The following is a 23,840-nucleotide window of genomic DNA, read 5'->3' as shown; positions in this document are numbered from 1 at the left end:
TGATTCAAAAGTTAAAAGACTCAAAAAAAATGAAAGTTACACAAGTCCTGGTGGCAGTTGGGCCTTGTTTACAAGACCTGACGAAGTGAAACAAACGCGTCTCATTCCCACCAATCACGCAAGCGAGCGTCATCTACGTCAAGGCGTGCTTAAATGTTGACCAATCATTGCGGTTAGAAGCACGATAGTGGGATGAGAAAAGAATACTATAGGTTGGACAAGGTGTCAGTCAAACAACAGCTGGCCATTATAAAGTAACGGGGCCAAGGCGGCTGGTGCGGTGGCGTCAGTGTGAGCAAAGGACGATGTGGAAACGTGCGTAAAATAGACACGACTTTAGGACGTGCATTACCATGACGGTACATTGACAGCAAGCTGGTAACATTGTTTTCTAAATACGCCGTTGGTGTCATTTTAGAATGATTCGCAGTACTGTTTTGAGATAGATGAAATAGGCCTGCCAGATTGATGGGGGGGTTTGTGCCCAGTACTGAGCCTTCCGACCAGCGGTACTCACACGGGGTAGTGGGACAGTACTGCATCGATCGGTTGTGTTACGGATTCCGAAGTAATATTTGTACGATAGCGAGAATCTAAAATGTTTCTAAAATGTTGATTCAGCCTTTCTTCTATCCGACAAAGATAATGTTGTGTAGTCATATAACTATTGTTTGTTATGCAGCAAGTGTTTGTGAAGTTCTTTCTCTCTCTCTCTCTCTCTCTCTCTCTCTCTCTCTCTCTCATGCACCATTTTATGCACTTTCTTCTCCCATAGATTCCTCCTTCCAAGTCCTCGGTGTCTGCTACTCCACGCCACCATGGAAAGCCATTATGTCACCATCCATGGCCTTAATATTACCCACAATCCTCTGTCGGCTCCAGCCATGTCCGTCGACAGGCTCTTCCCGGCGCTGCTGGAGTGCTTCGGCATCATCCTGTGCGGCTATGCGGCGGGCCGCGGCGACATCATCAGCGCGGGCCAGGCCAGAAGCCTCGGAGCATTTGTGTCGCGCTTCGCCCTCCCTGCGCTGCTCTTCAGGAACATGGTGGAGCTCCAGTTTGCGGATGTCGTGTGGTCCTTCCTGTGGAGTGTGCTGATTGCCAAGGCGTGCGTGTTCGCTGCCGTGTGCGTCCTCACACTGCTGGTGGCCAGTCCGCAGAGTCGCTTCAGTAAGGCAGGCCTCTTTGCCATATTTGCCACGCAGAGCAACGACTTCGCCCTGGGATATCCGATAGGTGGGTGGGGTGGCGCGCACACCATGTCAGACGCGTTTACTTCCACGTGATGGTGGGGAAACTCCTCAGTCTCAAGTCTCTCTGCCTTTCTTGTCTCTTGCTCTCTTTGCTTCAGTGGACGCTCTGTACCGTAGCTCTCACCCGGACTACGTGCAGTATCTCTATTTGGTGGCTCCGGTCTCTCTGACGGTACTCAACCCCGTGGGCTTCGCCCTGTGTGAACTCCAACGCTGGAGGCAAAACCCTGACTGCAACCACAGCCGCCTGCATATCGTCTCCACAGTCTTGCTACGGGTGTGTGTGCGCACTCGCGCGCACGCGTGTGTGTGTGTTGGGGTGTCCACTGACATTTCCGTAGTCATGGGTGTGAGCGTGTCGGTCTTCTCTCCACATTCACCCCATTTGTGACTGTCTGCTTTAATACAGTGAGTGAGTTCAGAGTTCAGAGTGCAGACAGGTGATCGTCTGCTCTCGTCCTGATGACCCCAGGCACCCTGCCTGCTCTGAGGGTCCTGACTCGCCTCATGATGACTGCATGACGAGCAGACTCAGGTCTAATGCCCTGAGGAGGAGGACTGAGAACAGCTCTCCTCGGACCATGGAGCTTAGCTTCCTGGGTCGAATTTTAAATTCTCGAAACCGTCAATGAAACGGCAAGATTTCAAAGTCGGGTCTGGTTCAGAAAGTGGAATGTGATCACATCGCTTCTGAAAACGCAGCTGTTTCCCCCATGTGTTTGTGCCTCTGTGTCCCACCCCCTCACCGCTCCCGCAGGTCGCCAAGAATCCAATCGTCTTCATGGTCCTGGTCGGGATTGTCTCTCACTTCCTGTTTGGTGGGCGTGTCCCTGCATTGCTAAGGGAGTTTGTGGATGGATTGGCTGACTCGTTTGGAGGGGCAGCACTCTTTTACCTGGGCCTGACGATGGTGGGGCAGATGTGTAGGCTCACCCGCAGCATGGGGGTCACTCTCATACTGCTCATCACAGCTAAACTGTGAGAGAGTGTGTGTGTGTGTGTGTGTGTGTGTGTGTGTGTGTGTGTGTGTGTGTGTGTGTGTGTGTGTGTGTGTGTGTGTGTGTGTGTGTGTGTGTGTGTGTGTGTGTGTGTGTGTGTGTGAGAGTGTGTGAGAGAGAGAGACTTGCTTTGAGTTTTGGGATGCATGATGTCATGCGTTTTTCAGGCTGAAGAGACTTTGTGTGTGTGTGATTTCTAGCTTGATGATGCCGTTGATGTGTAAGGACATGTTGGAGATCCTGGACGTGGCAAACTCCAGCTCCGCCAACCACAGCAGTCTGTCGGACTACGCCTTCCTCTACGGGGTCTTCCCCACTGCGCCCAGCGTGGCCATCTACGCCGGCCAGTATGACACGCAGCTGGAGGTGGTGTGTAGGCCCTGTCCCATTGATCTGGGATCGGTTTGACTGTGCTGTGGTTTCTCCCTTATGCGCTGATTTAGGTCAGCGTGAATGCATGAACACTTCAGATCGTAAATTACCTGCTAATGACTTGACTGTGTGTGTTTGTTTAGGTGGCCACTGGCATGGTCATCAGCACATTGCTGTCCGCGCCCATCCTGTACCTGTCAGCGTGGTTGCTAACCATCCCCTGGATGGAGGCGACACACCTGCTGTCAGAGCTGCAGGAGGTCAGCTTCAACATCAGCATCGTCAGCCTCATCGCCCTGGTGTGTGTACGTGTGTGTGTGTCTGGGCATGCTTAGCTTTAAGAATGACATGATTATTAATCAAGAGTATTGAATCAGTGCAGTCTTGTTTAGTAGGTGAATGCTGTGGGCGGCAAGGTTAAGGTTAAGGTACTTGACTTGTAATCAGAAGGTTGCCAGTTCAAGTCCCACCACTGCCAAGTTGCCACTGTTTGGCCCCTGAGCAAGACCCTTAACCCTCAATTACTTAAGTTGTGTTCAGTCATAATTGTAAGTCGCTTTGGATAAAAGCATCAGCTAAATGCCGTAAATGCTGCTAACCTCCGTGTGTGTGTGTGTGTGTGTGTGTGTGTGTGTGTGTGTGTGTGTGTGTGTGTGTGTGTGGTAGGTGTGGACCATTGCTGTCATGTTTCTAAGCAGGAAGTTTAAGAGGTTGCCTCACATGTTTACGGCAAACCTTTTCCTTGCTCAGGTGGGTTAGCCCGGATACACAGGTACGTGAGCCCAGGTGGGTTAGCCCAGGTGGGTGGGCCAGGTAAATGAGCCTTGCTACAGTAGTGTGGTGTATGTTTTCTCCCACAGCTCCTGGTGTGTGTGTCGATGATTTTGTGGAAGTTCGTAGTTCTTCAGGAGAATGTGCTGGGACAGAGCCTCACCTTCACTTTGCTCTATGGATCACTCTATAGCACCTATCTGTGGACCGGTAACACACACACACATACATACATACACACACACACACACACACACACACAACAATGTCCTGGACTACATATCTAGAGCATATGTTACCACACACACAGATTATGATTGTTGAGTTTGCGATGTTACCGGAGGTGTGATGAATCTCTGCTTCTGTCTTGTAGTTGTGTAGACTCTGTGCTGTGTTGTAGGTCTGTTGGCGTTCTCTCTCGCTCTGTTGAAGAAGAACGAGCAACTCCGAGTTCGACCCATCATCTTCATCTTCCTTGGCTGGGGGTAAGAGTGTGCGTGAGCATGCGCGTGCATCCTGAGCAGAAACGGAGACCGTTGGAAATGGTCGTGTTCTATGGCAGTCTGTGGGCTGTGTGTTGCAGGGTGCCGTTTCTGGTCGTGGGCTTGTTGCTTGTAGTGAATGAGAGGCAGAGTGACACCACAGACTCTGCCTTCTTCTATGGCAAGTGGCAGGTAGGCCATCTTCATTTAAAGTGGTTTTTGTACCACTTTCTTTAATAAGTATAGTGAGCTATGTTTTCTCTCTCTCGTGTGTGTGTGTGTGTGTGTGTTAGATTGTGAGCAGCGTGGGGATATTGAGTGGGGGTATCCTCCTTGGCGGGCTCTCTCTGCTGGGGTTGAGTCAGGGCTCTCAGGAGGAGCAGGCGTACCAGTTTCTGGAGCAGAGCTCGCTCTCGGGAACGGCTGAGGATTCCCGCTGCCTCCATCAAGCAGAGAACCACAGTTCTGCCGATCTGGCAGCATCGCATGCCAGTTTGGCTAGAGGTGTTTGTGTTTGTGTGTGTGTGTAAGCTTACACGTGTTGTGTCTCATGTTCAAAGACTGTACAGTCTGTGCATCTCTGTGCGTGTTTAGAGTTCTTGTCTCTGTTGGTTTCAGATCAGGGTGACCCTACGCCTGAAATGATGGCTGACTCTCTAAATGACACACCAGCCTCACCAACAGGCAAGAATAAATACTGCCACATATGTAATATGTAATAAATGTGTATACGTTTGCACGTGTTGTCAAAAGTATGTGGTTCTGTGAGTCATGGTGTGCAGGTGCTGTGCTGTCTGTGGGGTGGGGGTGGGTGTAGGTATTGGTGTAGGTGTTTAAGTCTGTAGTGCCCTGCAGGTGCAACACCGTCTGAAGTGCGGAGCTGTGTGAGCTGTGTGCGTGTGCAGGTGGAGACCCAAGTGGCTCAGCATGTTCTGCTGTGTCTGCTGCTCATTGTCAGCCTGCTGGCAGTGAGTATACACACACACACGACCATGACGCATACATAAAATACTGTACATGTACAAATGCACTGTACCAACACCATGCATAAACATCATAGCAGCCTTACCCAGTGTTCACTACCAACACGGTACATTGCATCAACCTGTGACTATAACACCAGTTCACCATTACATTATTTACACTGAGTGCCAACTCGAACTCAGTACAAATACAGTACTGGCGTACACACATTACGCTATACTGCTAAAATAATGCTAACTTTACGCTAATATATATGTACCAATTATGTCTGTATTTACGCACCTCTAATCAGACACAGTACATACATTACGCTTAGACCCGTTTTTCTGAAGGTAAGGAACATTTGCTGCTGTTTTCTCTGTGTTTCTGGTGCCCAGAACCTGTTCAGCTGTCTCTGGTGGCTTTTGAATACCGATCCTGGACGACTCTACCTGGAGCTCCAGTTCTTCTGCGCTGTGGCCAATTATGGACAGGTGCGGAGACGTGTCCCTAAGCGGCACCTAGACTACATGACCCCGTAGCGCTGCGTCCATGAACGCGGAGGAACCGGAGTAGCCTGACACGTGTGCGGGTGCGCGCGTGTGTGTGTGTGTGTGTGTGTGTGTGTGTGTGTGTGTGGCGTCTCTCTTTCCCAGGGTTTGATTTCGTTTGGGATATTTGGTTTGGATGAGCATCTCGTGATTTCACCGTTCAAGAAAAGGTGGGCAAAGGGCGTTTTTCCATTGTAAACATTCCCGGTGTCGCTCATCGTTCGCGCACGTGTATGTGCGTGTAATGGCGTGGTGCATGCGTGCAGGCTGGCAGCACTCTGGGGCGCGGGGCGTGAGGAGAGCCCTGGTCCTGCCACCGGTCAGGAGGAGATCCGCTTGACCTGCACCCAGTTCATCCGCTACCACAAAAATCAGTGCGTGCAGGACATTGTGCATAAGAGAAGGTCTGTGCGCTTGTCTTTACGTGCCAGTTAAACAGAGGGACATTTAGTTTTGCTCAAGGACGAGACCATGTGAAATTTGAATGTTTGTAGGACAGGCTGTTTGGTTGCCAGATTAAGTCTCTTCATCAACACTCTGTGCATGGTTTTCCTCCGTTTCTGGGTCATGCAACATTTTCTCCTGCTTGGCACACACAAATGCATTATCGCACCTGTAGTCAACACTAACCCATTTTTGTTGTTTAAATAATTTATTGACTGTTCACACAACGGTGATGATGTGTGTTTTTTCCTCACTTGCAACCTTTGCGTGGACTTTGTAACCATCTTGTGTGATCTTCCTCTGGCCTTTGTCTTTCCTTTTCTCTTCTTCTTTGTTCACTCTTTCAGCGGATCAGTCGAAACACTCTCAGGACCTGTGGGTGAATCCTTGCTTTGATTGACAGGTGTGCTGGGTGGTTCCTGGGCAGCGAACTTGTTGATTGGCTGCTGTGTGGGCGTGGCCAGAAATAGGGCCCTGGCCTCACAGTACGGGACTCAGCTGCAGCAAGGTGGAGTCCTCAATCACACGACACGTCAGCTTAATTTCTGTGATGGCCAGTGGTAATCGTTTCTCAGACAACGTAAGCAGCACGGTACCCGTTTACCAAGACCTTGAGTGACATGCCTGGATTTGTTTCACTGGATCAACTCATGTCACCTAAACAGTTAACTGTTTCAGTCCATCATTGAAAGTTGTGCTTCTTGAATTATTTTGCATGGCATGCTAAATTTCAGAATCAGAAGGATCAGGTCTGTGTTCATGTAACTGCTGGTACTTTGGTATGGAATGGAATGTTAAACATATTAAGACACAAAGCGACTTCACTGGATTCAACCTGTCTCTGTGTGGGGAAAATCTACACAGTCCTCTTTAATGTAACATACCATTTGAATTTATATCTTATGTACAGTAACTAAAAGTACAACATCTATGACCACTGAGCTTACCCAGCTACTGGGGTTTGTTCAAGATCAGAGCTCCTTCCTTTTTCCCAAAGTACTGATCAGGAAAATTGTTATGGAATACTGAAATATTTGGTGGTAGTTCCAGATTTCTTGTGTAGTACGGTTGAGTCAATTCATTTACTGACTGTGTAATAAAAGTTCAACTTTAACAATTCACTGACTGTCTGCTGCCTACATTTGATGATGAATACTGTCTTGTACATGTGACACTGTAAGAACGAGTCTGAACAGCTGTTCTGTGAAGCAGAGCTGGTAGACCAAACCAGCTGACTTAGTACATTCTATTTAACACTATATGCTTATATGCACTGTTTATTGTGGCCAATGAGAATGTCACCAAATCTAGTCACGTAAAATGCACAGATCTACTTATTCACTGTGGCTACACGTTTGGAACCTTTTATTGTTGTTACTTCAACTATTACACGTATACAAGGATGGTATTTTTTTTTTTTTCACTTGTATAGATGTACTTTGAATCTTGATGAATTCATGATACACTTAATGCTGATTCCCATAATTGTGTATCTAATGAAGCAATTTATATGACAAATTACTTTCTCCTTAGTTTAGTTTAGTTTAAACTGCAGTTGGGGTATTCAATTCTGTCGTCTCTCTTTTTTCAGTTCATTTTTAGTGTTTCCATTTTCTTTTCCAACTTCAGTTCCATTCAAGTTCAAGCAGTCCAGTCGCAATATATTAATTCAGAAATTGATGCCATTCCTGATGTTTATAGTCCAGTTCTGCTTAATTGTGCACATGTTCATTGGTGTATATAAAGTACTGGGGAGGGAGTATACCGATACACTCCTGCGTCCATTTCAAAATGTTAGTTTGCGCTGAAATAGGTGTGGTTCATCCTGCTTTAAGTGGAAACTACAAATCAAGCGCCATCAGTGAGAAGCAGAGAATTTAACATGTTCCTGAAAATATGCAATAAACATCTTATATTGCAACCACCTGGCTTTATTTATTTATACACACACACACACGCCCGCATACTGATTGTACTGCTTGAAATAAATTGCTATTAGCTGCTATGACATTTAGGACAGTGATGCAGCTTTCTGTCTATTCTAAAAACTGAACTGGTGCCAATATAACCTTTTATATGTTTTAATCTCTAAATGTTTAAAGTAATATGCAGTTTCTCATTCTTTTCTGTGTAAAACGCATTTTATTGTTCTATGCTCTATCTTAAATGGGAAGAAATGCCTGGATTATTAATCACAGCAAGATGTAACGGCCAGATGTTGCACTTGTACAATACTTAATAATATCCATTTGCAGTCTAATATTTCCTGCTAATAGATGTGAAGCAAATTGAGGCCAAATTGAGGTTTGATACAAACTTGCCAACAAAGGTTTTTGATCATTTGTTTCATTTAAGAGAGTGTTTTTTGTTGTCTTCTGCTTAATATTTTAGCTAAATAATTTATTATAATATGCAGAGAGTCATTGTTTTTTTAAATTTAACAAACAAAACTGAAACAGCAATGTCTATATCAACAATTAGATCAATGACTATGAATATCAATATTAACATAAAGACTACTAACAGCATTACAAGCAAGCTACATCTAGCAAGTGACAGTGCATAAATAATTCAGATACGAGCACTTGAAGGAAACATTCATATCTGTTGAAAGGTATCGGTGAATATTTATGGTAGCCTGTCCATCTAACAGTGGACTGCTGGTCTTAAGTTTTATGAATATATGCATGTTCACGCATGCAGATTACGCAAACGTCACTTTACCAAACGCCATGACGTTTACTTTAACGCATTCACGTCTCGCCTGGTTCTGACCAATGGCAAAGCGAGACGTTTTGTTCTTCCGGTGTGCAGGTTCTTTCGGAGCCTTGGCCCGCACGGTGCGCAGCGTGTGCGGTGTGTGAGCGCAGGGAACTTCACACACATCTGTCAGATAAAACCTTATTTCAAGGTGATGGAAGCGTACGCATCGCTACGTCTGTCTTTGGTTCTGTGGAGAAAGTTTGTCGTGGTTGATATGGACGGGGCGTAGTGTACTGGGACTGGTAGTACTGGGATTCGCGCTGCGGCCAGTTACAGACGCGTCTTCTCGTCTCATAAGAGATTATAATATGTTCTTATAGTAGTTATATTTATCCATCCGTGTGCATTAGTCCATAAGCTATGTTATATTTATTTATTTAGTTATAGTTATCCATCCGTGTGCATTAGTCCATAAGCTAAGGGAATAGGGGTTATATTTATCCCTCTGTGTGCATTAGTTCTAGGCTTGCCATCTTACACCCCCAATGATGTTCAAGCTATTTCGGGAGTCCCAGGCTGCACTCTGTGGTGAAATGGGAGCCGTGCGGGACTACAGCCGTTAGGATTTACTTCCCTCATTACTGCAGGCCAGCTATGCGAACGTTTTGTGTCGGGCTAAACCTCCGAATGACAGTGTGCTGACTTAACTCAGTCATGGCTCCGAAAAAGATGTGTCACGGGGAGTCGGGCTGTGTAGCCACATAGAGCTGCATAATGGATCATGGGAAAATGACAGGCGTGTGAATTGTCTTCCAGATGCCGCCGAAGAAGACAGGAGACGGACCAAAACCGCCCCCTCTCATCGGACGATTCGGGACGTCGCTTAAGATCGGGATTGTCGGGTTACCGAATGTGGGGTACGTTTCAGCGTCGGTTTAGCATGAGGCCGTCGCTCCAGGTTTTTCCTTTTAACTTTTAGCACCTACACAGAGGCCGCCGTTGTCATCCGATCGGTCATATGTGAATCCGTGATGCTGTGCCTCATTATGTTTGACATCTCGTCCTATGCGATTCCACGCGCATATTCGTGCGTTTTATGAATGAGCTATTGTGTGAAGCTTCCGCTGCTTCCCGTGTGGTGCTGTGGGTTTTGTGCTGGGCTGTGTTTGTGCATGGAAATATGTGTATCAGCAAAGTCGTTTTTCGATAAGTGGGTCTTTATGAGGGCAGTAAGAGAGGGCAGTGCTAAATTCTTCTCTGCTTCTGACTTGTACTGTTTTTTCTCTTTTCTCCATCCAAGTGAGTTATGCTGAGGGTAGGCTTCTGTTCTGGCTGGCTATAAATCAGCAATGTGTGTCAGTGTGTCCAAGCATTTATCATGCAGAAACAAGCTTCTGAACCACTTCTGTGTTGTTCCAGCCACCTCAGGAGATATAAATAACTTACTGAAACTTACTGCACAAAAAATGTTTATCCACACTAATGTTTTATTGTGTTTATGCTTAATGTAGTGTTTGACATGCAATTAAACATAAGATATTTCTTCAAATAGTTAATTATTCCTTAGGGTGCATAAGACTTCCACACAGTACTGTATGTGATAAGTGATTTGCAATTTCATGTGTCTGTGTTTTAACGAACAGAAGTCGAATATACAAGTGGAATATGCAAGCTTGCATGGCATGCCTATGTGACGGTGTGGCTATGTTCTTTTCCTGTGCTCATGACTGGGAGTGAAGCTGAGGAAACCACCTGCATTTGGTATAAACCAGTACTGTGTGATTTCAGCAAGTCAACGTTCTTCAACGTGCTGACAAAGAGCCAGGCAGCAGCAGAGAATTTCCCCTTCTGCACCATCGACCCCAACGAGAGTCGTGTTCCCATTCCGGACGAGCGCTACGACTTCCTCTGCCAGTACCACAAGCCTGCCAGGTACCTGCTGCTCCTCTATCACTCCTCTCCCTCTCCTCCTCCCCTTCAACTACTCTCCCTCTCCTCCTCCCCTTCAACTACTCACCCTCGACTCCTCACCCCAGGCTGCAACACCACACACTCCTCCAGCCTTCAGAGTCTTCATGCCCCAGGTACTGAACCAAAGCGAGCTGCAGCACGGCCGTTTTGTTTGCCTGAGTTGGCCTCTGTGTTACTGAGCAAGTCTAAGTGGGGAAAGTCTGGATTTGGGAATGTGATGAGCCTTTTTATTGCAGCCAGGAGGTTGCATGGAGGTCTTGCGTAATAAGATGAGGGGACCGCTATAGTCCATACACTCGTGCGGCATTGATATTTGCCGTATTCTCTTTTGAAGTGATCCCTGATCCATACTTTAAACCACCCACTGCAAAACTAACGCGTCCAGTACTGTGTCTTCATCTCCGAATCCAAACGCACAGCCACGTGCAGAATCGGGACAGTAACCTGCTGGTTTCTGCAACCCTTCCCTCTCTGTTCAGTAAAGTGCCAGCTTTCCTCAGTGTGGTGGACATTGCCGGCCTGGTGAAGGGGGCACACGCTGGGCAGGGACTGGGCAACGCCTTCCTCTCTCACATCAGCGCCTGCGACGGCATCTTCCACATGACGCGTGAGTCGGTGCCACCGCGGCATCTGTCGGGATGTGAGTGTGTGTGTGTCTGGAACGCTTTTTTGTCTTTGTGTGTATGAGAAGGACTGTTTCAAGATGACGCCATGCACAAGGAGGTCTGTGTGTTGAGAATATGAGCAGGATGGGGAAGGCTGAAAGGCAGTATAAATAAATATACTTTGTGATTGTGTGCGTGCGTGTCTGCAGGAGCGTTTGAGGATGAAGACATCATCCACGTGGAGGGATGTGTTGACCCGGTCCGGGACATTGAGATTATTCACGAGGAGCTCAGGATGAAGGATGAGGAGATGATCGGGCCAATCATAGACAAGCTGGAGAAAACCGCTGTGAGGGGCGGAGACAAGAAACTCAAACCTGAATATGTGAGTGAACCGCAAATCCCAGCATGCTCCATACCTGCATACATATGGCCATATAGCCAAGAAAAATGCTTCTGCTTCTAAACAGGACATTATGTGTAAAATAAAGTCCTGGGTGATTGATGAGAAGAAACACGTGCGCTACTACCATGAGTGGAACGACAAAGAGGTAAATACTGTTTTCGATCTGATTTATAAGACTTTAACAAATACAGAATTAATCAAGATTCCAATGTGTGATTCGGTAAAAGTCTTTACCTGGTAATTTATCCAGTTGTGGACATTCTCAATCTGCTAAACATTTTAGGTGTTTCCTCCTCTTTTCTGATATCTAACAGATTGAGGTGTTGAACAAATATCTGTTCCTGACATCCAAGCCAATGATCTACCTGGTGAATCTCTCCGAAAAAGATTACATCAGGAAAAAGAACAAATGGTTTGTCCTGCGGCTTCAGATTAGCAGATTAACACCACATGTGACTGCTGTTGCTAAACAGGCATGCTGACTGCTGGTGCTTCCGCTCTCCTACCCTGCCGGCTCGTCCTCCCTGCAGGTTGGTGAAGATCAAGGAGTGGGTGGATGGCCACGACCCCGGCGCTCTGGTCATCCCTTTTAGCGGAGGCTTCGAGAGCAAGTACCAGGACATGAGCGACGAGGAGAAACAGAAGTTCTGTGAGGAAAATAAAACCCAGAGGTCAGGGACAGGTCCGGTGTTCTCTCCGTAACCCACGCTGTTTTGCTCCTCTTCCATCTCTCCCTGAAGAGGAGTACCGTTTCTGCTCGTTTAAGGCTCCCGAAAGCTCGCCCGTTGAATTTATGGCTCATAAATGCTTCTCATAAATGTCTTTGAGAAACTCTGCTTCGGTTGGTATGAGCTCAACTTGAAAGACGTTTTGTACTGTTTTCATGCTTTCAGTAGCTGCCGTAGTGAAATGTAGAGTTTAGGATATGTTCAGTCATACTCAGAAGCTACATCTTTTAAAGATAAGAAGAACATTCAGTTCCTTTGGTTTCAGAGGTGTGGTTTGTAATTGTATGCATGTGTGTTGCCATTCTAGTGTGTTGACTAAGATCATAAAGAGTGGCTACTCAGCCCTGCAGCTGGAGTATTTCTTCACTTCTGGACCTGATGAAGTACGCGCGTGGACCATCAGGGTAAACGTAAATACACACTTCTACCCCAGTCCAGTCTGCTGGCTCTTTCAGCAGATTTGCATCAAGAGCACTCAATTTACCCAAGGGGTGTGTGTGTGTGTGTGTGTGTGTGTGTGTGTGTGTGTGTGTGTGTGTGTTTCTGACCTGCAGAAAGGCACAAAGGCACCACAGGCGGCCGGCAAAATCCACACAGACTTTGAGAAAGGCTTCATCATGGCGGAGGTCATGAAGTACGTGGATTTCAAGGAGGAAGGCACTGAAGCGGCTGTTAAGGTGAGGGGACAACTGCAGCTCTTGTACAGGCCTGTTTAGTTACAACCGAATGTTTGTTCTTTTAGCTGTTTTGTACACTCTCGTTATCTTCTAAAGGTTTGTAGATTTGTAATGTTTTAAATGCATTATCAGTAATTCAGTAATTACAAAGTAATACTTACATTCCTTGTTTCCCAAATATTTGTTTTGACCTCGTCAAAAAAAAATTTGAAATTTTATTTTTAAAAGTATTGGATCATTTAATGATTATGACTTTTAGGTAATAATTTGCTTGCTTTACAGGCTGCAGGAAAGTACAGACAACAGGGAAGGAACTACATTGTGGAGGATGGTGACATCATTTTCTTCAAATTCAACACACCCAATCAGCCGAAGAAGAAATGATGTCATTGTTAAAGCCTTCAAAGATTGGATGGACTGTACCAAGTGGGATGGGGGTGGGGGAGAGGGATGATATTCTGCAGATGTGAGGAATTACCCCTGAACTTTTTTTCATTTTTGGCCTTGGAGTATTTAAGGTGCGCCCCGTTTTTCTGTTTTATTTGGGAGCTTTTATAGCCGAGTTGTGCATTGCGGCTTGTCTTCGCACACTTGAATGCTGCATGCCATGCAGCAAGAGCAGAAACCCACAGCTAATAAACTTCTCCAGCTGAGATGGAAAATGTATGGATGTGAATTCCTGAAATGTGATGGGCTTCTGATTTTAAGGATGCAGTGTTCTGTTTTAATGTCGTATGGTTTGACTGTTTTGGACTGTAGCAAGATTGAAATTATGAAAGCCTGGTTGCTTTAAAGCAAGTAAAAGCTACCACTCTGTACACACCGGTACACCTCTGCAGAAATATGTTCACCACTGGGATTTGTGCAGATGATGAAATAAACCGCTGTCGTGCCACGTATCTGCCACCAGGGGGAGGCAGCACAATCCTAGACACCCCCAGATCTTGTTTTTGGACTCTGGCTTGGATTCGGTTGTCAAAACTTCGTTTAACGTTTAAACCAATCCAGATGTCCTCAGGTACAACACTGGGAAGAACGTAACGCAGTGGTTACTGTGTTCGTATGAGGGATGGTCTTCACAATACCTCCATGTGCTTAACACTGACCCAACGCTTGGTATTACTCCGCAAGTATACAGAAACTGAATCAAACCTTTGGCAAAGTGAAAAGAAACGAGGGGCCAGTGTGCAGATCTACTAACACGTTACTAGATTGTGTCCGCGTCCGCAGCTGTTTCCTCGAAGCTATTTTTGTTCAGCTAAGTGGGTAAACCGCCAGGCTGCGGCTAGAGCAGAGCCTACAGCAGACAGGCGGCCTACATTTACTCCTCCTTGTACACGAGATATTTATATCAAACCTACATTTATCCTCCTTATAACTACACGGGAAATTTAGATCAAACCCAAATATGTCCTCTATAATGTAACAGCTACTTATATACAACTAATCTTGTGAACATAATTCACGGGATTTCCCTCGTCAGTGACGGTCTCATTTTAACTTTAAAGACTACGAGTGTGAATAACTCGTTTATAAGTCGGTATGAAGCTGAAGGGCTGAGCTGCAGCCTCCGGGCATGTGAGCGCAACTACAGCTCCATTTTGTCGCCAACATCAAAACAGGAAACGCCCGGCGACGCGACGTTGACAGACAAGCCGCGCGACCAGTCGCGGAGCGAGGGGTCGGGTCGCACAGCCAATCGCTCCGTAGAAGAAAGGCGGAACTTCCGCGGCGTGATGCGCCGTTCACGCTCGAGCTCGCGAGGCCCCACCTTTTGTGTTTCCCGCACCGTCAATCAAAAACAGAAAAAAAAAAACAACAAAAAAATCGACCCGAATCTCCGATCACAGCCCGCCTTCGATTAAAACAATCATGTTGGGAGTTTAAATTAAAAGATAACCTGCCGATTTTTCCCCCCTTTTCCACGCCATGACCGGTACGTAACACTTTAAGGCGAGCGCAGCACGACGCGGGTGAGTTTGGAGCGCCGTTAGCCGGCAGGCTAAAGTCTTTCTCCTCAGCGATGCTAAAGGCTAACGCGTTAGCCTCGCCTCAGCGAAGTCGCCGTTACTAAAGTCGCCGAGAGCGGGTTAGCCGGAGGCGTTCACTCCGTCTCGACGAGTGGAGGTCGTTCGGGCAGAGTTTGTGTGCCTTAGTTTGTTCTCTCGCTGTCTCCCTCTCCCCTCCCCCGAAGCCCCAGGACAGCCAGCGAAGCGGCAGGAAATGGCCGCCTTGGACGTGGACAGCGGGCAGAGCGACTTCATACAGCCCAGCGGCGGCGCCTCGGAGCAGGTATCGCCTCTCAGCTCGCCTCTCTGTTTCTCCGCCGGCGTGTCGCGCTCGTTTTGTTGTTCACACGTTTGGGGGTGAAAAATATGTCGTACTGGGGGGGTTAAAGTCGGAACACTTCCTGTGAGCCGTCGGTCTGTACGGCCACCCACTTTCTTCCCCGTTAAAACCCGCCCATTGTGGGTCGGACAGCCTCGCCGCCGTCGCCGTGTCCGCGCTACCTGCGCTCATCCCGGGTCACCCCCACGATATGGGAGGACCCCGACGCAAACACAAGCCTCCACCCCTGCCCGGGTTACCGGACGACCGGCGGGAGGCTCCAGTGGGGAAGCGTCGCTTCACATTGTTGAGGGGCCTAACTTGAAAGGTTGTTCCATGTCCTGCTGTGGTGAAACGTGGCCGTACGATTCTCATAAAAATGGCAAAGGGGTTTAGAAAATGCTGAAAATGTTATATAGAGCTCTGCGAAGAAGGCGATCGCACTGAATTTTACCCTCTTATTCATATGCGGTAAAATTACTTGGCGGCAGTTTCCCTAAATAAAGAGACTCATTTTGACTTAGTATGAACTAAATATGTGAACTCCTTTTGAAGTAATAGTCACTATTGGATAAATAAGATTAACTTTACGCTGGCACTGGACTGAGTCCTTTGCAGTTGTTACTCATCTAAACATTAAAAGTAATTCTTTCATGCTTTTTCATTCTCTGATATGGTGACATGAGTCTTTAATAGTATAACTTATAGTTCATTTATTGTTGTTTCTCATAGAGAGTTGAGTTAGGAGTATGGAACAAGCCACTCATATCAGTGAAATGTAGCATAATATATTGTTTGTTCTGTCTTGTCCTGTCTTGCTGCCTTGCACTTTCTGGCTATGTATTTTTGGTGGTTAAATCTTGAAGTACTTGTTGCACAACTATATGAGAAACTGTTGTTCTGTAGGCTTGTCTATAGATGTAATGGCATCCTTGAAGTGAACAGAGCTGTTTGGCTCCTGTTTTCTCTCTCAACAGACAACAGACTTCACATCCATCCAGCTCACAGGCTCATCAGACCGCTGGGAGGTGCTCACGCCAGTGTCCACTGTGAAAGAGGAGCCAGGGGTTCTGCATTTACCCAGCGGGGGACTCGTGGGTGCCAACGGGCAATATGTGGTTCCACTGCAGACTGTTCCAGGGCAGACGCAGCCTGTTTTCGTCACAGCTGGGACGGACGGCTCGAGTGCCAATGGCGTCCAGTACCAGGTTATCCCCCAGCTGCAGGGAGCGGATGTGACCTCGCTGGGCTATGCCCCGCAGTCCGCCAACGGGGCCACGCTGGGCACTGATATCGCCATACTGCCAGACGGAACCCAGGGCATCTCGGCGACAGCTAACGCTAATGATCTTCAAGGCCTGCTGGCTCATGGCGGGCAGGTGCAGCAGATCCCAAGCGTGTCGTTGGCCGGGCCTGGGTTTGGGGGTCAGGGCCAGGTGGTGACCAACGTTCCAGTGGGCCTGCCTGGTAACATCACGTTCGTGCCCATCAACAGTCTGAGCAATGCCGACCTGGAGTCGCTGGGACTGGCCGGCGCGCAGACCATCGCCACGGGTGTCACGGCCGACGGGCAGCTCATCATGGCCGGCGAGGGTGGCGTGGGCAAGCCCGCTGAGACGCCGTCGTCCGGCGAAGCCAACGGCTATGCCCAGAGCACCGCGCCGACGCCGGCCACTTCGCTCCCGGAGACGATAGACGGCACGGGCGTGCTGACCCAGGCCACGGCCGTGTCGGCCGGGCAGCAGGACCCATCCTTCGTGCAGTCCAACCACAGCAGTGAGCCCGTGGTGCAGCTGTTACCCACAGCGACGTCGGTGGACGGCACGGCACAGGCTCTACAGAGCGTGCAGCTGCTCAACGCCGGCACCTTCATCATTCAGGCGCAGACGGTCTCACCCTCGGGCCAGATCCAGTGGCAGACCTTCCAGGTGCAGGGCGTGCAGAACCTGCAGAACCTGCAGCTGCCGACCGCAGGGGGGGCGGCGGCAGGGGGCATGGCCTCGCCCCAGATCACCTTGGCCCCGGTGCAGACGCTGTCACTCGGGCAGGCCAGCGCCGGCCACATGCCCAACCTGCACACGGTTACGGTCAACTCTCTCACGCAGTACCAGCATGACGAGAACACGGAGAGCCCCTCGGGTACACACCAGCACGGGCACAACACGCACACGGGTTCAGGGCACATGGGTTCGGGGCGCGCAACACACACACGGGTTCGGGGCGTGCAACACGCACACAGCACGCACCCGTATTTAGGGCACACAGCACGCACCCGTGTTCGGGGGACAGCACGTACACAACACGCACACGTGTTCAGGGCATGCAGCACGCACTCATGTTCAGGGGACACAACACGCACACGTGTTCTGGGAGTACATGTAGTCTTAGGGTCATTGTGATGAAATTTGTGGGATTACTGCTTTAGTTTGACATTTTATTAGATTCACGTGTGATCAGCTGATTTCTAAATATCTCAGATATCCAAATCAAAGAGGAACCCGATTCAGACGACTGGCCACTGAGCGGGGACTCCACCCTGAACACCAGTGACCTGTCGCACCTCCGTGTGCGCCTGGTGGATGAGGAGGGCGAGGGGGTAGGGCAGGAAGGCAAGAGGCTGCGTCGAGTGGCCTGCACCTGTCCCAACTGCAAAGAGGCGGGGGGGAGGTAAGACACGCCCATGGAGGGGCCGTCACGTGGAACCGCTCAAAGTTAAAACATGGAGGAGTGACTGGATATATGTAGTCTGACTTTGTGTGTGTGTGTGTGCGCGCATGTGCATTCAGAGGGTCCAGCATAGGCAAGAAAAAGCAGCACATCTGTCACATCCCGGGCTGTGGGAAGGTGTACGGGAAGACGTCCCACCTGCGTGCCCACCTGCGCTGGCACTCGGGAGAGAGGCCGTTCATCTGCTCGTGGAGCTACTGCGGCAAGAGGTTCACCCGCAGTGATGAGCTGCAGCGCCACCGCAGGACACATACAGGTACTGCACGGCTCCTCGGTCCCGTGAACTTTACGTAACCTGCGTCTTGTGTAAACACTGCTGACTCTTCATGTGTTTTAAAGATGGGTTAATACTTGGCTAGTATGAGTAAGTAACGCTGAAAGCATGGCAATTTAAAACTTTTATTTACACTACAGTCGGTCCTGCCATATTGATAGCAAATTATAAAATAGATTTAATAATACATATATTAACGCTTTTACGATTTAGTAAATTGTTTTTTTTTTTTGTTTTCTAAAAATGGGACTGACAATCCCACAGAGAGCAGTTCTGTTTTACTTGTTCATCAGTTTTGGTGTAATGCTTTTGTGCTTTTTTTCCTCAGGGGAGAAGAAGTTTGTGTGTCCGGAGTGTTCAAAGCGCTTCATGCGCAGCGACCATTTGGCCAAACACATTAAAACTCACCTGCACAAAAAAGGGCTAAATTCTGTCACCACAGCAGGGCAGACAGAGGCTGCCACCCCCTCAGACAGCATCATCACTGGGGGCGGGGCCACTCTCATCTTGACCAATCTGCAACAGGCTGGCACCCAAGACCTCCTCTCAAACTCCGACCTCCCACTCCAGTTGGTCACTGTGCCTGCCAATGAGGTCATGGAGTGACCAAAATCCTGCCCACTTTCACAGCTCGCTGGCTTTTCACTATCAATTTTTATATATGATAAATTTTATATATATAAATATATATATGTATGTATATATATATATGTGTGTGTGCGTGCGTGCGTGTGTGTATGTATGTATGTATGTATGTATATGTGTGTGTGTATGTATGTATGTATGTATGTATATGTGTGTGTGTATATGTATATATGTGTGTGTGTATATATATATATTATATATACACATTATATATATATATATATATATATATATATATATATATATATATATATATATATATATATATATATATATATATACACACACATACATACATACACACACACACACACAATTTTTAAAAATTTATTATCCAGTTATGTTCTGTAGCAGTCTTTTTGTACAAACATGGCAAAAAATGACATTAAATATGGTTCCAGTCCTCTCCCACCCACACACATACATACATACACATAGTATATACGAACACGCACTAACACACAGAAATGCCTTATTTTGTATCATACTCTGTAGTATATGATGCTGGAGTTGCATGTATTTTTACTTCGCTGACTTCATTGTTCAGGGGATGATGATTTGTGTGCGTGCGTGTGAAAGTTATGGTACAGGGAGACGAGTCTGTGCGTGTAGTTTAAACTGTGAGTCTGGCAGCAGAAGAGGGAAGTGATGAATTCTGAGGGCGAGATGTGTGAGCTGCCCACTGTCGTCTTCCTCTCTTCTCCTCGTCCCCCTCACTGTCTTTGCTGGTCCAAATGCGTCTATACGCCCTCCCCTTGAGTTTTATTATGTGCAGGGGAGTATTGACCCTCATGTTTCCCCCTCGTGTGATGGGTGAGGCTTTTTTAAAATGTTATTTTTTGGGGGGCTCCTCTGTCTACCTGTAACTTGGAACAGCTCTCCAGGTGAAAGGATCAAGCTTGTGTAAACTCTTGGCTTTTTTTTTAGTCATTTTTCCTGTCCTGTCTCTTAACTTGCATCATGTGTTCCCTTTTAGTTTTTTCCCAGCCTTCAAGCTGTTTATAGCCGGCATTTATTTTAGCCTATACCCGATTTTGTTGTATCAAAGACTCATTTTAATTACTTTTTAAATGTGTAAAAATTTAATGCTACTTTTGTACAACTTTTTTTTTTTTTTTTCCTCAAATGGAACACAATTAAAATTGAGATCCTATCATCTCCTGATTTGTAATGTGTGCGGCTTGGTGTGCTGTTTCTTTCTCATGAGTGGAGTGCACTTATCAGATGAAATACACAATGAAGCTATGAAACTATCTAATGCCTTAAAGAACAACAGTAACCAAACCGTTATGTATTCCCTGGTAGGCGGGTCATTGGTGGAGAATTGGTGTTTTAGCGCCACCTGTTGCATTTTACTGGTATTACTGATATTACTGTTGTCTCCATGTTTTGATGGTTAAAAAAAGGTAAAATTTGGGTTGTTTAGGGGGCTTTCTGAAATATGTGTGTAGTGGGGAATGACGCCTCAGGAATGCTTAGCGTGTGTGTTTGGGAGAGGAGGAGTGGTTGTGATACTCTGGGTAAATTTCCTCAGGGATGCTCAGGTTTCACTGGAGATACTACACCTGCATCTCTCTCTCTCTCTCTCACACACGTAGAGGGACACACAAACATAAGTGCCATCAGTCGCTATGGTGATCTGACCCATCGGGGGGGATCAGTTTTCTGGTGGAAGCTTGTGAGAGAAGACACCCAGTGTATTGCACGTCTCGACCCAGACCTCTTCAAAAGACTTAAAGAGGTAAAGGAAAGGTTTAAAAAAACAGCCGTGAGCCAGGTGTCAACGGTGAGCTCTTTAGTCCGTATTCAGCTGTGTTGTAGTGTTTCTTGTCTTCCTGGGGAATGTTGGATCCACTTTTTCTGGACGCAGCCTCCATGTTTCTCTCCCCAGTATTATGGAGGGAGGCGTCCGTGTTCCAGCAGAGCAGCTCAAACTCAGTGCCGTCTCGGATGAGCGTGTGGACTTCCTGCGTGAGCAGGTCTTCTCCGTCCTGCGCCTGAAGACGGACAAATGGAACCGCTTCATCGGAGCTGAGGAGAACCAGAGGGCTCTGCTGGATTTCCTGGACCAGGCCTGGGGGGACAGGCTTGTCCTGTTTACAGGCCCAGGGGGCACACTGCACCTCGGTGATGAGCAGGTGGCTATCGTGTGCACGCACACACACACACACACACACACACACACACACACACACACACACACACACACACACACACACCACTGTCATACGTGAACACTGTGACTCTGCTCACAATGTCATTAGCCAATGCAAATGTAACACTATATGATCATAGTAAGTGTTAAGACCAACTTTAATCTCCTAGATGGAGTTCAGCTGTTCCCTGACAGTGGTTTTAGTGTAGAGTTGAAGAAAATCACAATATATGCTACCGAAGATCCATGGAGATCAGTTGCAGACACAGGGATGATGCTGGCTGGACAGCAGTGGCCTCTTGAGTCACTAGTTGCACTGGCAGATGTTAAAACTGCTGAGTCTGCTGAAACCTGCTAAAGCCAGCTTAACACCCTCAAATATGCTACAACCATGTCAGTGTTAATAGCATCCCTTCAGCTGTGGTCCTGTGATGTTACTCCGTCGGTCACAAGATAACTGGAACCGTTTGTTTGAGTTTCCGTTGTGCTTCCAGCACTCAGGAAGCGCGTAAGCTGTTTACGGCGCCCTCTCACGGCCTGCGCACTGACTCGCGCTCGGCGTTGAAATAAGTTGCCGCTTATTTCCAGCGCTTTCGCGTCTGAAAGCGCTACGCCAATCTTCTCCTCTTCACAGAAGAGTCCGTCGTCCTGGCAGACCAAACAGCTGTGCGTGTGGAAGAAGGCCGGCACCAGCAGCATCTCCGTGAGCTCATTCCGCACGCAGCTGCGGCTGGGCGAAGTGCCGGCACAGACACTGGACCACGCACCTGTGCTCATCGGCCAGGTAGCGTAACGAAGTCATGTATAAAACAAAGATATAAACATATAAATAAATCAATAAATGTGTGTGTGTGTGTGTGTGTGTGTGTGTGTGTGTGCATGTATATATGTATGTATGTACATATGTGTGTGTGTGTGTCTGCGCGTGCATGCTGCATACGTGTGTGTGTGTGTGTGTGTGTGTGTGCATGTATATATGTATGTATGTACATATGTGTGTGTGTGTCTGCGTGTGCGTGCATGTGCGCGTCTGTGCGTGCGTGCTGCATACGTGGGTTTGTGTGTGTGTGTGTGTGTGTGTGTGCGTGCGTGTATATATGTATGTATGTACATATATGTGTGTGCGTGTCTGTGCGTGTGTGCTGCATACGTATGTGTGTGTATGTGTGTAGGTGCTGCTTACGCTCCTGGCTAACCCCCTTAACCAGGCTGGCTGGCCACGTGTCTTGGCCCAAGATGTGTGCAGGCACCTGGAACAGTTGCGTGCTCATACCGTCTACCTGCAGGGCGTCACAAACGGCCGCACCCTGCTGCCTCTGCCTCTGAGTCTGGAGAGGAAGAACCACTTACAGCTCAGGTCTGTGTGTGTGTGTGTGTGTGTGTGTGTGTGTATGTATACACCACAGATAAATGTATCTGTAAGGAATCACAGGTCAAACTTGTAATATATTGTCACAAGGTGCCTTGTTTATATGATTACCTGCAATTCTACTGCCATTCTTATTATTCATCTTGTGTGTGTGTGTGTAGCTCTGATCTGTGTCTGATAGACAGGGCTCTATTGTACACACTTGAGACCTTGGTGATCCAGTGGAGTCAGCAGATGGGCTCTGCCCTGCAGCGAGACTCCTCTCAGCTCCTGCGTCAGGGAGAGTCCCCGGGCCCCGCCGCGGAGCTGCACTTCTGGGCCCAGCAGAGAGACAATCTGTCGGGCATCCAGGAACAGGTCAGGAGGGCATTTGGTGTTCATAACTACAAGATGTTTTAGTTTTCTGCCAGCCTGTTTAAGAGGCTTTTCTGTGTATGTTTCTGTGTGTGCGTGCGTGCATGCGTGTGTGTACCTGCGTGTAGCTGCAGAATCCGAAAGTTGGCCAAGTGCTGGAAATTCTTCAAAGGGTTAACAGCAGTTACTACTCTTCCTTTCACAAAATCATGCAGAAAGTCAACCTGGGTAAACATTAATCCACACCCACACATACAGTGTGTGTGTGTGTGTGTGTGTGTGTATGTATGTGTGTGATTGCGTGTGTGTGTGTGCAAATATTGTGAGTGTTGCATGCACATGTTTGCGTATGTTTGTGGGTATGTGTATGTCTGTATCTGTGTGTGTGTTTGGGTGTATGTTTATATATGTGTGTGTGTGTGTGTGTGTATCCATGTGTGTATGTGTCCGTCCGTCCGTGTGTGTATGTGCGTGTGCGCATGCGTGTATGTTTATATGTGTGTGTGCGTGTGTGTATCCATGTGTGTGTATGTGTGTGTATCTGTGTGTGTATCCGTGTGTGTGTGAATCTGTGTGTGTGTGTATCCGTGTGTGTGTGAATCTGTGTGTGTGTGTATCCGTGTGTGTGTGTGTGTGTGTGTGTGCGCGTGCGTGTATGTTTATATGTGCGTGTGTATCCGTGTGTGTGCATTTGCGTGTATGTTTATATGTGTGTGTGTGTGTCCTTGTGTGTGTGTGTGTGTGTGTGTGTGTGTGCGCGTGCATGTTTATGTGTGTGTGTACCCGTGTTTGTGTACGTGCGTGCGTGTGTGTTTGCGTGTATGTGTATATGTGTGTGTGTGTAGCGGCAGCTGAGGCAGAGGACATCGACCTGCACCTGAAGCCTTTGCGGAAGTTCCTGGCGGCGTTCGAGGAGCGGAGTTTTCCTGGCCTGGAGCCACTATTCCCTGCCCTCTTCCACAGCCTCGCGCTGGTGTGGACACACTCCCGGGCCTACCGTTCCCCCCGACGCATGGTCACACTCCTCACGGAGTTCTGCAACCTGCTCGTTGATAAGGTGTGTG

The 23,840-nt window shown here is 47.7% G+C and overlaps 4 protein-coding genes across 6 annotated transcripts in view; all 4 read left to right on the top strand.

Annotated features, from left to right (window-relative positions):
• Nucleotides 1-234: 234 nt before the first annotated feature.
• On the top strand, nt 235-6,955 carry gpr155b (G protein-coupled receptor 155b). The gene is given in 18 exon segments (XM_081710305.1): nt 235-315; nt 776-1,236; nt 1,352-1,530; nt 2,011-2,231; nt 2,452-2,620; nt 2,767-2,922; nt 3,290-3,373; nt 3,484-3,604; nt 3,795-3,879; nt 3,978-4,068; nt 4,170-4,380; nt 4,495-4,560; nt 4,732-4,844; nt 5,238-5,333; nt 5,496-5,560; nt 5,657-5,794; nt 6,238-6,279; nt 6,281-6,955. Coding segments are annotated over 17 exon segments (2,373 nt in total). The 5' UTR covers nt 235-315; nt 776-818; the 3' UTR covers nt 6,399-6,955.
• Nucleotides 6,956-8,608: 1,653 nt separating this feature from the next.
• On the top strand, nt 8,609-13,854 carry ola1 (Obg-like ATPase 1). 2 transcript variants are annotated; one of them, XM_027018695.3, is made up of 12 exons: nt 8,609-8,745; nt 9,354-9,454; nt 10,326-10,469; nt 10,574-10,621; nt 10,988-11,115; nt 11,323-11,498; nt 11,584-11,664; nt 11,834-11,931; nt 12,050-12,190; nt 12,555-12,651; nt 12,802-12,924; nt 13,207-13,854. In XM_027018695.3, the coding sequence occupies exons 2-12, from the start codon at nt 9,354-9,356 to the stop codon at nt 13,306-13,308; spliced, it is 1,239 nt and encodes a 412-aa protein (XP_026874496.1). In that variant the 5' UTR covers nt 8,609-8,745; the 3' UTR covers nt 13,309-13,854. The 2 variants fall into 2 exon arrangements, with proteins under 2 accessions (XP_026874496.1, XP_026874499.1); XM_027018698.3 differs by lacking the exon at nt 10,574-10,621.
• A 511-nt stretch (nt 13,855-14,365) lies between these two features.
• sp3b (Sp3b transcription factor) lies at nt 14,366-20,069 on the top strand. 2 transcript variants are annotated; one of them, XM_035526786.2, is made up of 6 exons: nt 14,366-14,860; nt 15,119-15,216; nt 16,230-17,391; nt 17,730-17,919; nt 18,039-18,235; nt 18,582-20,069. In XM_035526786.2, exons 1-6 carry the CDS (start codon nt 14,854-14,856, stop codon nt 18,857-18,859), a joined length of 1,932 nt encoding a protein of 643 aa, XP_035382679.1. In that variant the 5' UTR covers nt 14,366-14,853; the 3' UTR covers nt 18,860-20,069. The 2 variants fall into 2 exon arrangements, with proteins under 2 accessions (XP_035382679.1, XP_035382686.1); XM_035526793.2 differs by having other exon boundaries at nt 14,366-14,897.
• Nucleotides 20,070-22,985: 2,916 nt separating this feature from the next.
• The window catches only part of LOC145653709 (dynein axonemal heavy chain 11-like), a 2,280-nt gene continuing 1,425 nt past the window's right edge, over nt 22,986-23,840 (top strand). Inside the window, exons 1-2 of the mRNA XM_081707479.1 lie at nt 22,986-23,004; nt 23,622-23,833. Of these exons, the coding sequence (XP_081563605.1) occupies nt 22,986-23,004; nt 23,622-23,833 (231 nt within the window). The remainder of the gene's footprint in view (nt 23,005-23,621; nt 23,834-23,840) is intronic.

The sequence above is a fragment of the Electrophorus electricus genome, chromosome 3 (assembly GCF_041902795.1).
Source record: "Electrophorus electricus isolate QZ-2024a chromosome 3, ASM4190279v1, whole genome shotgun sequence".
NCBI lineage: Eukaryota > Metazoa > Chordata > Actinopteri > Gymnotiformes > Gymnotidae > Electrophorus > Electrophorus electricus.
Note: the sequence above shows the minus strand (reverse complement) of the source record. Positions and strands in the feature narration are given on the sequence as shown.

What these genes read in the sequence shown, in the direction of transcription:
- sp3b (XM_035526786.2), top strand. An exon ending in TGCAAAGAGGCGGGGGGGAG is followed by an intron (nt 17,920 to 18,038) that starts GTAAGACACGCC and finishes ATGTGCATTCAG; the next exon opens with AGGGTCCAGCATAGGCAAGA. An exon ending in CCACCGCAGGACACATACAG is followed by an intron (nt 18,236 to 18,581) that starts GTACTGCACGGC and finishes TTTTTTCCTCAG; the next exon opens with GGGAGAAGAAGTTTGTGTGT.
- ola1 (XM_027018695.3), top strand. Translation starts at nt 9,354, where the DNA reads ATGCCGCCGAAGAAGACAGGAGACGGACCAAAACCGCCCCCTCTCATC. An exon ending in ATCAGGAAAAAGAACAAATG is followed by an intron (nt 11,932 to 12,049) that starts GTTTGTCCTGCG and finishes TCCTCCCTGCAG; the next exon opens with GTTGGTGAAGATCAAGGAGT. An exon ending in TACGCGCGTGGACCATCAGG is followed by an intron (nt 12,652 to 12,801) that starts GTAAACGTAAAT and finishes TCTGACCTGCAG; the next exon opens with AAAGGCACAAAGGCACCACA.